The sequence below is a fragment of the Anser anser genome (assembly GCF_964211835.1).
Source record: "Anser anser genome assembly, chromosome: 23".
Lineage (NCBI taxonomy): Eukaryota > Metazoa > Chordata > Aves > Anseriformes > Anatidae > Anser > Anser anser.
In genome coordinates, this window is record NC_139744.1 from 3,754,489 (window position 1) to 3,767,634 (window position 13,146).

The 13,146-nt window shown below is 43.8% G+C and overlaps 1 protein-coding gene across 25 annotated transcripts in view; it reads right to left on the minus strand.

Annotated features, from left to right (window-relative positions):
- Window positions 1–13,146, minus strand: part of TANC2 (tetratricopeptide repeat, ankyrin repeat and coiled-coil containing 2) — a 282,115-nt gene that overhangs the window by 29,195 nt on the left and 239,774 nt on the right. For all 25 annotated transcript variants that reach the window (XM_083809549.1, XM_083809550.1, XM_083809532.1 and 22 more), the window contains 3 exons: window positions 6,934–7,042; window positions 2,103–2,225; window positions 1,142–1,378 (listed from right to left, as the gene is read on the minus strand). In XM_083809549.1, the coding sequence (XP_083665675.1) occupies window positions 1,142–1,378; window positions 2,103–2,225; window positions 6,934–7,042 (469 nt within the window). The remainder of the gene's footprint in view (window positions 1–1,141; window positions 1,379–2,102; window positions 2,226–6,933; window positions 7,043–13,146) is intronic.

The window sequence follows — 13,146 nt, forward strand, 5'->3', positions numbered from 1 at the left end:
CATTTGGCAGCCCCGCAGGAACTTATTTGGTAGGCTTTTCAGGACACGACATAGTTTTCACTTGATGCCTGAATACATCGACTGGCATTTCTGGGTCCTGTCACAAAAGCAGCAACTCGGTGAGAACGGGACGGGCAGACCAGCTACCATCCATCCTCCTGCCAATTAACCACTTCCATGCTCTGCAAAGTATTATTTGTCATTTACAAACTTACACAGCAGTGTTTCATTTCTGCTTGCCATCATTAACCATCTCAGCCCCCAAACTAAACCCAGATGGAATTGGGGTTGTTGGGCACCTCCTCAATAAAGGCAGGGATATTCAAGGAAAGCCTGGGTGGTGAGCCTTTTGCATTGCATTTTGAAACCCAGATATTCCTGTTCTCTGTGAGGGAGCAGATTCACCAAGTGACAGGGACTCACCCAACTCTCAAAATATCCCCGTAAAAGCAGCATTCATTTTTTGCTTCTTACTGTCTTCGCATTATTACAGACAACATGGCAAGATCTGAACGGTCTCTCAGTCATCCCAACATTCATACCGCAACTACACAAACCCGTATTTTGCTTTTTGAACTGAAGCTAAACATATAGAGAAACCACAAATTGTTTCCAGGAGGCTTCACTTCAAATATCAGTACTATTTTCTTCTTCATCAAAATATTTAAACTTGACTCATTATATACAATTAAAACTCCAAACACTTACCACAAAGCTAAACAAAGGGTATTTTTCTAGGACAAGTCTGATAGAAATTTTTGGAAAATGTGTCTCAACGAGATATTTAAAGAACTCTCTGCGCTGCAAAAGCGACGTTGCCATTTTAACATTGTGAGGTTCAAGGACTTCTCCAGAACATACTTCAGCAGGCCGTTAGTGCAGCATGATTAGGCAGTTCCTGCACCAGACCTGAATTCCAGAATACTAATTACTGACTCTCCAGAGTTACTTGCCTTTGGTTTTAACATGAGATTTTGAAGCCTTTTAACAGAAAAGCAAACCCTCTGCAGCAGCATCCTGCGTCCATCTGATAGGGGATATTCTTCAGCAAGTGCAAGATATCCTTCCTGCAGCTCCTGCTCTGCCTCGCCTAAGCATGGAATATGTTAAGTCAGCCGTTAGAGGAACATAATCACCTTACCTTGGCCCGTTTCTTGCACAGCAGCACAACAATACTTAGAAATCCAGCAGCAGCAGCATATCCAAGGGGAGTCAGGCCGCTTTCAGAAGCAGCATCTACATTAGCACCAAACTCCAAGAGCAGAGCCACCATCTCCGTGTACCCCAGGTGAGACTGGACACACAAAATCGGGGCGTTGTTCAGAACTTCTGTCCGGTAATTCACATTTGCACCTCCTAGAATCAGCAACCGACTGACCTACAGAGAAAAAGCAAAGCTCCTGTTAGCTGCTTTTTGTGGAGAGACATGAGGTTATCGTCAAGGCAACACAAAAATTTAAACCAGGGCCCTTTGCGCATTTCAAAGCAAATAGTGAAGGATATAAAATGCCCAGTAAAAACATGCCCAGTAAAAACACTTGCCAAATATACGGTCCCATTTTAGGTAGCAAGATTTAAACTTTCACCTGAAAGAATGTGCTCTGAACGGTGCAGTTTTACTTCATACTAGACCAAAGTCACTACAGCTGGTCATAAGAGCTGGGGACAGTCTCTCTCATGTGAGGGTGTGAAATTAAAACACACAGAGAGAAAAACTTCTCCTTCCCATGGGATCCTCTCCTAGTGCTGCCTTTGGTCATCCCATTCTGCTCCCCAGCTTGCTCTGCTCCCTCTGCACGTGGCAGTAGTGGAAAGACTACACCCAAAGGTGGAGAGCGTGGCAAGGACACCATGTGGAGATGGACCCCATGCTCTCCTTGTTCACACAGGGGTGAGCATACAGGGCAAATACTGTTTCAGACAGCTCAGCAAGTTCTACCAATGCCTGCACAGTTTCCAGTCGGCTGCTCAGCTGCTGCCAGTGTAAGAAAGCTGTCACTGCCAGGCAGCTGCAGGGAATGTCCTGGACTTGGTGACTGCGTGGCAGTGGAAGCTTCTCGTGTGAGCTCTGAACCCCTCCAACTCTCCTCTCCCTCCAGTACCTTGATGTTTGGGGTGTAGAGGTTTCTCAGCGATGCCAATGCCATGGAAAGGCCTTCAGTACTGTAGGAGATCCAAAGCCCTTGGAGGATGGAGGAAGAAACCCCGACTTTTTTACTCAGCCCCTGTGAAAGAGAAAAGATGACTTTGATCCAAGCCCTGCGCATTCATTTCGCTACTGGGTGAAAACATTAGTAAAAGCACTTCACAAATTATGCTTTCTTTTATACAGTAGAAACCCAGGCTGGTAGTCCAGGATTAGCTCAGTAACCACGCTCACTTAAACTTAACTTTTGTCTCTAAAACAGTGCCAGTATGGGAGGATTGCTTATAGATACATTGAATTACACTGGGCAGACCCTCCTGGGTCTAAGGACTTCAAACAGTTTCAGGACACTAATGTTTATTCACAAGACAACACGATCATTTGCCACATCCGACCTTTGCACTGAATTAATAAGCTTGTAGGAAATAACTTGCAAAGTTTCTGCAGCCATCTCCAAAGTCTAAGAAAGGCAGGATTAAACTGTGAGCAACCCGAATCCATTCACCTCCCCCAGAAAACGTTATGCCGAGGAGCACAGCATGCCTCTTTTCTTCTTTTTGAATAAAGTACATGTTATTTTGGCAGAAGCGATTCACAAAGTTTCCTTATTATTCACAGGCTTAAACTAGATGACAATACCCGATCACAATAAGATAAATTAAGGAAGTCTTAACCACGGGCTCGAACAGCATTTCCATATCTAATACCAGACTGTCTCCAACCTTTCCAGTTGGCGTACGTGAGTAGGCTACATGCAATGTACAGGAGCTATGACATCTTCCTTCAGCAACGCTAATCAGCAGACCATGGCACTGTTAAGCAAGCTTCCCCCTTGCTACCGAAGGGACAAATGCTTTGTAGCCAACAGAAGTTAGCAAATGGCCCAGCCAAAGACCAGAGGGATGAATGGGGACACAGCAAGCGGACGCCAGCTTTGCTGCTGGTTGTGCTCCGCCGCGTGCTGTGGATATGCCCTATATGTAGCTGTTCTGCTATTGATTTACCATTAAGTCTGCTGTTTCCATGGAAACTGTACAGACATCTTTAATTCTGTTTTGATATGCAAAGCCCGATTCCTACCTCCTCACTTGCTGTGTGGTCGTTTGTACCTGCTCAGAGTGGCAGGATCACGTTTTGGAAAGACTTTTGGACCCCTCTGCAGCGAGGGACTGACACACGTGGTGTGGGGCTGTGGGAAGAGGACCAGCAGCGGGCGATGGGATTTGTTTCACCCCAAGGAAGATGCTCACAGCGCAGGAATCACCGTCTGAGCCCGCTGCTGGGCTCGGTTACAGACCACTGCCACACAGGTGTGAAAGGTTCTCGGAAGCTTTGCACCAGCCATCGGCGGATTTGTCACTTAAAACAGTTTTACCACAAATTAAAAAAAAAGCAAAAAGATTACACAAGCTTTTATAAATAACTAACAACTGCATGAGCTTGTTTTCTTCATAATTCAGGGAACTGAAGAGAAAAATAGCTGCTCCTGCTTGAGGCAGAAAAAGAACTCAGGAATTTCAGCGACTGGTAAATGTTGCTTTTGAGATGACACAACGCAGGACACTGGAGGTCAATATTAAATTTCAGTGAACTCGGTACAGTATCATTTGACAAATGGAAAACCATTTTATAATAAACAGTTAAAATAATTCAAAAATAGTTATGATACTACCAAACCCATAAATAAGCTGTTTGAGTCACCACCAGGACCGAGGGAAAGAGTATGTATTTTCTGAATAGCCATCTGAAGATAATCACATCCGCTATAAAAATCTCAACCACTATTAGAACATATATACTTAGATATTAGTGCAATGCATAAAAGATGACATTTACCCTTTATGGAATAAATACACTCGACACCATTAGCATTGCTGAAACAAATCTGCACTATTTCTCGTTTTACAGGTAATATCTTCCTGACTCTCTGTTTCCCTTCTCTGTAAAGCAGGTTGAACCCTTCAGCGAAAGCAAATTCCAGCCCGACACAACATCAAACTGAAATAGGATGAGTGGTTTCCATTTCACTGAGACCATCTGGCAGGACGAAGGCATGGCCTGACCGTGTACGTTTCATTCAAACAATTCTACCAAGCCCCCACAATCCTGATTTTCAAACAGGCTTAGTTTTTTTTTTTTTTTTTTTTTTTGTCCTGCGCTCTTCTATGCAGCTGTCGGCATCCTTCATTGCTAACTTACTGCTTCCTCTGCTCTTTGGCCATCGGTTCCTCTTGTATCCATACCTTGCTACAGCCCTAAGGCTTTGTCTCAGCCGTGCCGTGACACGACGACTGCTGTGAGACGCGTACAGAAAACCAAGAAGAGCAGGAATGAAATCAAATGCTGTCTGTGGCCTATGACAGAGTCAAGGATTTGACGCAAAATCCAAAACGAGCTCCTTGTAAGGCTGTTTTTCAAGGAACATCAAACACCTTCAGACACCTTTACATACCCTTAGCTGTCACAGCGTGTGTTTCAGCCTGTAATTGCCATTACACGCTCAATCTGGAGACGAGGGACACCCACTTCTGGATTACTGACATTTCAGCTAACTAATTTAAGATCAAGTTAAAGACTTCTCTTTGGTTGATTTGTAAAACATACGTTAGCTCGAAGTTTAGGTCTTCTCGTATCATTACTGCACATTTCTCTTCTTGCCCTTTCATTCCATGCCAGGCTTCCCAAGCTGGGTTTCCATATGCTCCTGTTAAGACTGGTAATTGCTTTAAAAGACTAAAACATTTGTACTTTTTTTTCCCAAACTGTTTGAGGATGTTTGTGTCTAAGAAAGAGCACCAGCAGATCTCAGCCACCGAGCGAAGAAGCTTCCTCGCACCCAGCTGCCAGACCAGCTCCTCGCGGCCGCGTTTTGTTCATCTGCTGCGCCCGGCACTTCCAAGCGGCCCCTCGTTACTTTGCACAACTGCTGGTGGATGTGAAGTGACAGGGATCAGATAAACATGTTTTCCTCCCTGTTTAATCAAAGTTTTGACTCCGTAGCTAACCCTCCTTTCTACCTGGCTGGACAAAATGCTTTAACCCTCACCAAGGGTTTTAATCCTCACCAAGCTTTATGATGGGTAAATAAACTGGAAATAAAATGATATTGAGCCTCGATAAATACCTTCAAAATCAGAAACTTTGTGTCTGCAGAAAGCCGCTGCTATAACATGAGATACTTCAGGAAAAACACGCTTTTTTTTTACGACCTGACACGCTCCTCTCTTGGCAGAAAACCCGTCTTACTTGTAATGACCTCACTAAAAGATCAGGCAGAATGAAAGGCTTGAGTGGAAAAAGTGCTTGTTTAGAAGCAAATATGGTCAGAAACAGCAGGAATGTGCATACGTATTGTCTGAAATATTTTCTTTTAAGAATGTTTAAGATCTTAAAAACGCTCTGCAATACTCCAGTTTAATGTCTCCTTTCAAAAACTAATGCATCTATTGTTTCACTCAGTAAACACACAAATCCTCAGTAAACACTTGTTAAAAAAAGGAATAAAAATAAATCTATTCAAGGAAAACCAAAAGACCAAGTTTTACAGTGTTTCTAATCCAGTTAATCCAAAGCCTTTCAAAACTTTACAGTACTTTTAAATGACATACTGTTATGCTTATCTGTCACCGGGACATGCTATTCTTGCTGCAGCATTGCAAAAACAGGGATTTTGCTGAGTGATTAGAAACAGAAGGCAGTACTGACATTTTTCATATGCTAATAGACATTTTACTATTGTAAATATTGCTCAATTAAATGTGGAATCTACAGGCAACTTTTCCACTTAATGAAAATTGTCATTTGTTTAGCTCCTGAAACCCCATTTGTTTCTACCAGAGAAGTGTGAAACAAAAAAGATTTGGAAGCAGTTTTAATGTAAAATGCAGCTGAATACTAAATTCACTGCTGAATTGGGCCTTGGGATTGTATCCCAAAATTTGAAAACTATGAACTGATTGGATAATGCTTTGACCTGGGGTTCTTCCCTTTGGCTCTAGCCATTGTTTTCCCATACAAGGAGACTTCACTACTATACTTGATCATGAATCCAGCAGAGGGAAACCAACAAATAAATACAGAACTGACACAGGACAGAAGTGTTTGACCTATAAATACTAATAGAACTGCATAAGTTCTGAAGTCTGTAAAATCATATATAGACCAGATGAAAATACAGTCTCATTTTTATCAGTGTTAAGCACACCCACAGATCCTAATACTTTAAGAAATTCTGTATTTCCTATGACCTTACAAATCCATTCTTTCATTTCCATCTCCCGGTATGAGGGCCAGCAGGCAGAAGAACAACATTTAATTTATGGGTCACATTGCTGTTCATGTCCAAGCTTGCCTTTTAATTATCCAGGTGTTAAACATCTGTATGAGAAGTAAAATGAATCAACCATCAGATTCTAGTGCTTTTTCCTTTTACAACCTAAACTCTGGGTTGAGTTCTTCGAAGCCTTTGAATTCTTTAAGATTTATTTTTCCTAGATGTTGTTACAGGAACTCATCTTAGATGGTAAGAAACCTCTTACGGTAAGAGAGGGATTCTAGGTAAGAGGCTCTCTCTTGAATTTACTGTCTGAACGATGGTTTAATTTCAAGAATTTCTTATATACCACTGCCAATTTTGTAAAGCTAACTTCTACATGTTTCAGCAGCCTGCAGCAATCACACTTCTCACAGCAGCCCTAAAACAAGAAGAGACTGAACGTTGCCAGCGTTGGCAGATTATACACGACGGGGATGAGGCTGGCATGAGTCTTCATTTTAATTTTTGTTACCTTAAAAATATGTGCTTTGAGAATGTGATGTCCCAGTTCAATAGTTTGCTGTCGATTTAGTTTTCCTTCTTGACGGGAAAACCAGAAGGCAAGTAATGTGTGGCCACTCCTGAAAAGAGAAGGAGGAGCACGTTAGTATTTGCCTGTTACACCAACAAAAGAACTTTTGAAAACAATTTTTGCTTCTGCTAAGCCTTCAACCTAATCCAGCTTTGGGGAAACTAAACTGGACTAGCTCTTATTTGTAAACCACCAACTAATTGCATATCTTTTATTATTGGTGACCACTTATAACCAAAAAAAGATCATTAGAAGATAACAAAAATAAAACGATACATTCTCTATAAACAGATGTAACTTCAGAAATGCTAGAGGTACAATTTCATGAGAGCCGAGGTGCTATTTTTGTAGTTATTTTGCAGAGTGCAACTCCACTTTGAAAGCATGCCATCGATGCTGAAGTCATTAGAAAATGACACATTCCAAATATCCACACTTTGAAAAATGGCCTTTAAATGACAACTACATTCTCCACCCTGTGACATTTCCTGGGAAGACTGAATCAACTTTATTTCCATGTAAAACTTCTAAACATATTCTCCAGCTTTTCGAGTAACAAAGATGCTTCTGGCAAATGACCTACAAGGTTGACAACCCAAACAATGTAGCGGAGCAACATGCAGAGCCCCATTTAATGCGAAACACAGTAAAAGACACTGACTTCCTTTGCTAACAGTGGTCTTCGCTGACATTTCTAAAGGTACTTAAAGGTTTTTGAACTTCCAGCTCCAAACAGTGGAAGTTTAAGATGGCTGTGTCTTGACTCGAGCAGCTTATTCTCTGTATGTTCACAGAACACACGCGGTGCAAAGAAGTGAAGCAATGCCAATTGTTCTGGGGTGAGAATGGCTGGTATTTGTCCTTGCAGGCAGCTTTCTTGGTGTTGCTTACAAATACGCTCTTTGTGTACCCTTCCATACACTGGATTTTCTGACGGAAGCAAACCAAGAGGAGACGGCCTCTGCAAACTGGAGATGCAGATCACTAACGCAGACATCGTTGCTGCTTGCAACGAACTAGGAACAAATGAGGCTTTTTCAAAGTCTCCCAAGTGTATCAGATCAAAAAAAGAAAAACAAACAATTACACTGCAGCCAAGTATGCACGCTACAAGCGAAGCAACTGCTTGCCTTGACATTAAGGGCAGAGAAAAAGGGAAGTTCAGATTCTTCCGTAAGCCTTTGGATACTCTCAAGGGAGCCCTTTTTAACCCATTTCATTTCTGGAACTAAATAAAAATGTGACTACACATAAAAGCAATCAAACCCCCCCGAGCCAAACAAAACCAAACATCATATAAATTGTGGCTTTACAAGGGCTTTTAAGGACAGGGAATGTTATTAGCTCATCACTATTTGGTAAAGCAGAAAAGCACTTAGCAAGGCAAAAAGGCAAGTAAATATTACAAAAGATGGATGTTTTCACAAGGGTGGGGATCTCCAACCAGGGAGAATGCTTAGCCCTGTCTCAAAGGCAAGCCAGGCTCCTTCTTTTGCTGAAGTACAGAAGGAAAGTGGAAGACTTGCGTGCCACAGCCAGGTGTTTGGCGAGGTCTCTCCCAGTCCCTGCCAACGAACCTCCTTCTAGACTGATAATGCTCGGATTCATTTTAGCAGAGCCCAGTGACGCTTTGCCAGCCCACGTGGTACTTGTAGGATGTTGGACGTGTGCCCAAAGAAGAGCAGGATGAACAAAATGCCTTTTTGTCATAAGGCAGGCCTAGAGGCCCCAGGTCTGGCTACGAAAATGTGATGTGGTGATCTTCCCCATATATTAAAATAACCTCTTCCACTGGTGAACAACTCCACTGGGCCTCTCAAAAAGCCAAGGAAATTTATAAGGGTGCCCTCATAGAATCATAAACATTGGAAAAGACCTCCAAGATCACCTGGTCCAACCATCTCCCTACCACCAATGCCACCCACTAAACCATGTCCCTAAGCACCACGTCCAACCGTTCTTTGAACACCCCCAGGTACGGTGACTCCACCACTTCCCTGGGCAACCCGTCCCAATGCCTGACTGCTCTTTCTGAGAAGAAATGCCTCCTAATTTCTAACCTAAACCTCCCCCGGCACAACTTGAGGCCATTCCCTCTAGTCCTATCACTAGTTACCCATGAGAAGAGGCCAACCCCCAGCTCCCCACACCTTCCTTTCAGGTAGTTGCAGAGAGCAATACGATCTCCCCTGAGCCTCCTCTTCTCCAGACTAAACAACCCCAGTTCCCGCAGCTGCTCCTCATAGGACTTGTGTTCCAGGCCCTTCACCAGCTTCGTGGCCCTTCTCTGGACATGTTTCAGGGTCTCGATGTCTTTCCTGTACTGAGGGGCCCAAAACTGAACACAGTACTTGAGGTGCGGCCTCACCAGAGCTGTGTACAGGGGGACGATCACCTCCCTGGCCCTGCTGGCTACACTATTCCTGATACAAGCCAGGATGCCGTTGGCCTTCTTGGCCACCTGGGCACACTGCCGGCTCATGTTCAGGCAAATGCAAACAACAGGCTGTTGTCTAAGTGCTTGGTTGGTTGATGGTACCCTTTGTGCTTTGGGCGTCTTGAGCTGAGAAAGAACCTGAAGAGAAGTTCCTGGCTGGCGGGGCCTGTCTCATTCCTCTTCACGCCCTGTCCTGACCCGAGCTCGTCCCACCATACCGAGCACCCTGTGGTGGGCGCCCGCAACCACCACACTCCCTTGCCACAGCAGAAGGAAGGAGAAGCTCCTCCAGATGGTGGCTGAGGTGCTCAGGTGCCGTGGTGGGCTGCTTGAAATGAAAGGATGCCTCTGTGCACTGGGCAGTGCCTCCATTGACATGCGGCCGTGCTGGGAGAGCTTTCCACATAGCTCTAACAGAAGGGACAAAACTTAAAAAGATGGCAAAACAGAAGGGATTTGGAAGTGGTTGTAGCGCCCTGAGTTATCTATGGCCTACTGCATTTCCTTCCTTTTGCTCTTCCCCTCTTTGCTCCCCACCTTTGGAGCAGGAGGAGATTCCCACCAGTTCACACCCTTTCAAAGGAGAAAGTCAAATGCGTTTGCTCATTACACCAATTAACCTCTAGGAAGGCCCACGGAAAGAAGAAACAGAGCAGACAAAAACAAATGACTATGCAACACAGCTTGAGTTTCGCGTGATCACAGAACCATGGAGATACAGCTGCAAGTCAAGGAGTGCAGCAATTGCTAGATTTTACCCATCCCCATTCAGCCAGATTACGAAAACCTATAATCACTCTAATATTCTCAATACATCTCAATAGCTCCTCAGCCTCACGTTGCTACGCTTATATTTTGGACAACAGCCAGCGCGTTTACCTCAACTAAAAGGTTGGTGGTGCGCGTTCATTCAGAGACATCAGCTCATTTCCTTGCTGGGGAGAGTCATGCATTGGGCTGGAAATCATTAATAGCAGCTTTCTGTTCCAGGATCTGATAGTGAGCTCACAAAGGGATGCTGTAGCTTCCCTCTCTGCCTCTACTTTTCCCATCACAGAGGAGGAAATAAAGCCACTTGTTTGCTTGTTGAACACGGCTGATCGAAAACTCTTCAAAAACGTTTGGGAAGGCTCAGAACAGAGCTGTAACTGCATTAATATCGAGCGTGGACTGAAGATCCAGAAACTTCTGACGTGCCTTCTCTTTGCAGTGAGAGATGAAGTGCAGCTCCTGTCTGACACGCGAGCCCAAGGTCCATGCTTAGCTCCTAAATTGCTTTTCAGCTGCAGCTGGTAGGGTATTTACCTAAATTTAATTATATGCATGACTTTGGCTGTTATGAATAAGGCATGTATGAACTATTCCGGAATAAAGTACAGTATTCATGAGTAATACATTACCTCTGCAATGTTTCCCAGACCTTGGCTTTGGGCTTGTTGATAAATACTTGCAGTCACTTGTTCTGTCAACGTTAATTGCATGCTAAAACAGACTTGAACAGCATGGGCTTTTTTTCTTTTTTTCTAATACAGCAGAGGATGGCAGTAATGATTTCTACATCAAGGAGCTCAGTGAAATGATTTGCTTTGAATTTCGCCACTGCAGAGTTTATCATCAGAGATTTTCTATTTTTAATGCAAGATTTCTTTTTGTGAAAAATTAATAGCGCTGCCAGCTCAGCTCTGGAAGCCTTTGTTTGCACTCGCAGATTGCGTGTGGCAGTGCAAGCCAGCTCCAAAACACAGGCTCCCATAACGGTGAGGGCTGTGCCCAGGGATGTGCACACGTACGTATATATAAAGATGAGAGGCTTGATCCTTGTGTAGCATGAACCAGTGCAGACGTACAGCAGCTATAAGTGAAGGCTACCTATGGGATACGTGTTATAAGCTGCTCCCTTATTCACCCAAAGCTGCAGCATGCAGAGCTGTGGGAGCAGAACAAGATGATGCAGGGAGCTGGTACCTTGAGCACATTCCTCATTCTGTCTCCATCCCTTGTGCCACAGATGGAAAGGGACAATGCAGCACTAACAGAATCCTAGCGTGACCGAAGAGCTGTGGTGCAGCATGGGGAAACACAGAAGAAAATACTAAAGGCTCCTGCATATGTGCCTCATCTATACTCTTCTGTCCTTCAGACAAAACAAAGGAGATTTAAAAGGGTATAAAGTTACTCGATTCTTAAGGCATTGAACCAATGAAACAGAAGACAGGCAGGCAAAAAACGAAGCGAGAATCAGTCCCTTTTACTTCTAAACCTACCAACGTCCAGATTCCCTGATTTACATTACATCCCCATCTCCCTTCTTCCAGCTAATCCCATGAAACCATTCCAAAACCTAGACATCTGACACAGTGCCCAGTGAATCTGGTCTTCCAGCAGACGTGTATTCATATTTTATTCAGCTCTGCAGAGGGCAATTTTATAAATTCAGCGCAGAGAATAATGTCTGCTCTGACGAAGACCGGAGCCTCCTTTGCTTTCCAAAGGACGTCTGTCCAGCGCAGCAGACTGCAGGAAAGGCCAAGCTCAGCTCACAGTCAGCTCCTGCTGAAGGATCACTTAATCACCAACAGCGATGTATTGATTTTTGTAGCATAGTTTCCCTCTGATGTTATAATTGTGAATTAACTTTAAAGGAATTAACGTTATACAAGAAACAATTCAAAACAGGGAATGTTCTTAAATACGCAGTATTATTTTCTACAGAATTAAACACTGCTTTAATTTGCTAAGCTAACTGGGACAGCAGAGTTCACAGCCAAGAAAAAAAAAATCCCATCCCTTAGGTCACGTTTCATTGCAAAGAGACAAAGTATGGGACACCTGATCAGAAAGCATCACCCTGCCTACAAGTAACGGAGAACACAGCAGCAGGGCACTACCAGTTCCTGCTGCTCTATGAAACTGCAGAGATAATTCCGACTAGCAGGATAAGAAACCTTCGCCACCATGGTTTCAGGTTGTTTTCTTCACCCAACAATTTTCTTATTCACAATGGCTTGCTCATACCATAATCACCAGTGGCCATTCTTATACAGCAGGTACACCTAATGGCCTCAATCATAAACTAGGAACCCACTGTTCCAGGTGCTAAACATGCCATTTCCCTGCTAAAAGAGATTATCTGTGATTATCTAAGCTTGCTTTTTCGTAGCACAGATGATAAGGCTCAACCCATCAGACGCACACCACGTCCAACACCCCTGGTCTCACTGTAGCAGGTCTCTCAAAGACATCTCCGACCATAATTAAATACTTCAACCAATGCTGCCAGCTACAAGTGCTTGACTGATGAGTTCTGGTTTACCAGAGACAGAGCTCTGCACAAAAATCTGCATCCAGACATCATCCCAACTCTCAGTGCTTCATCCCTTTATATGTAACCTTCCCTACCACCTTATTTGTAGTCTAAGCAGTAAAAGCAGCAAAATTGTGAATGGTGTAAAGGAGAGCTAAAGAATTGCACAAACCACTCTGTGACCACTGGAAGCAGCAGAAATGGAATCACTTAACTGCACCTGGCCTATCCCTAAAGAAACTGATTTAAGTAATAGCGTCTTGGTGATGGCAGACTTCAAATCAATAGGCTCACTGGATGTTTCTTCATTGCTGCGGTGCGACTGAACACCAGGAAAACCAATACCACCCGCACCGCTACAATATCGTGCACACCAGTGGGACGTGATCAAGGAGCAGAGCCTCCACATGCA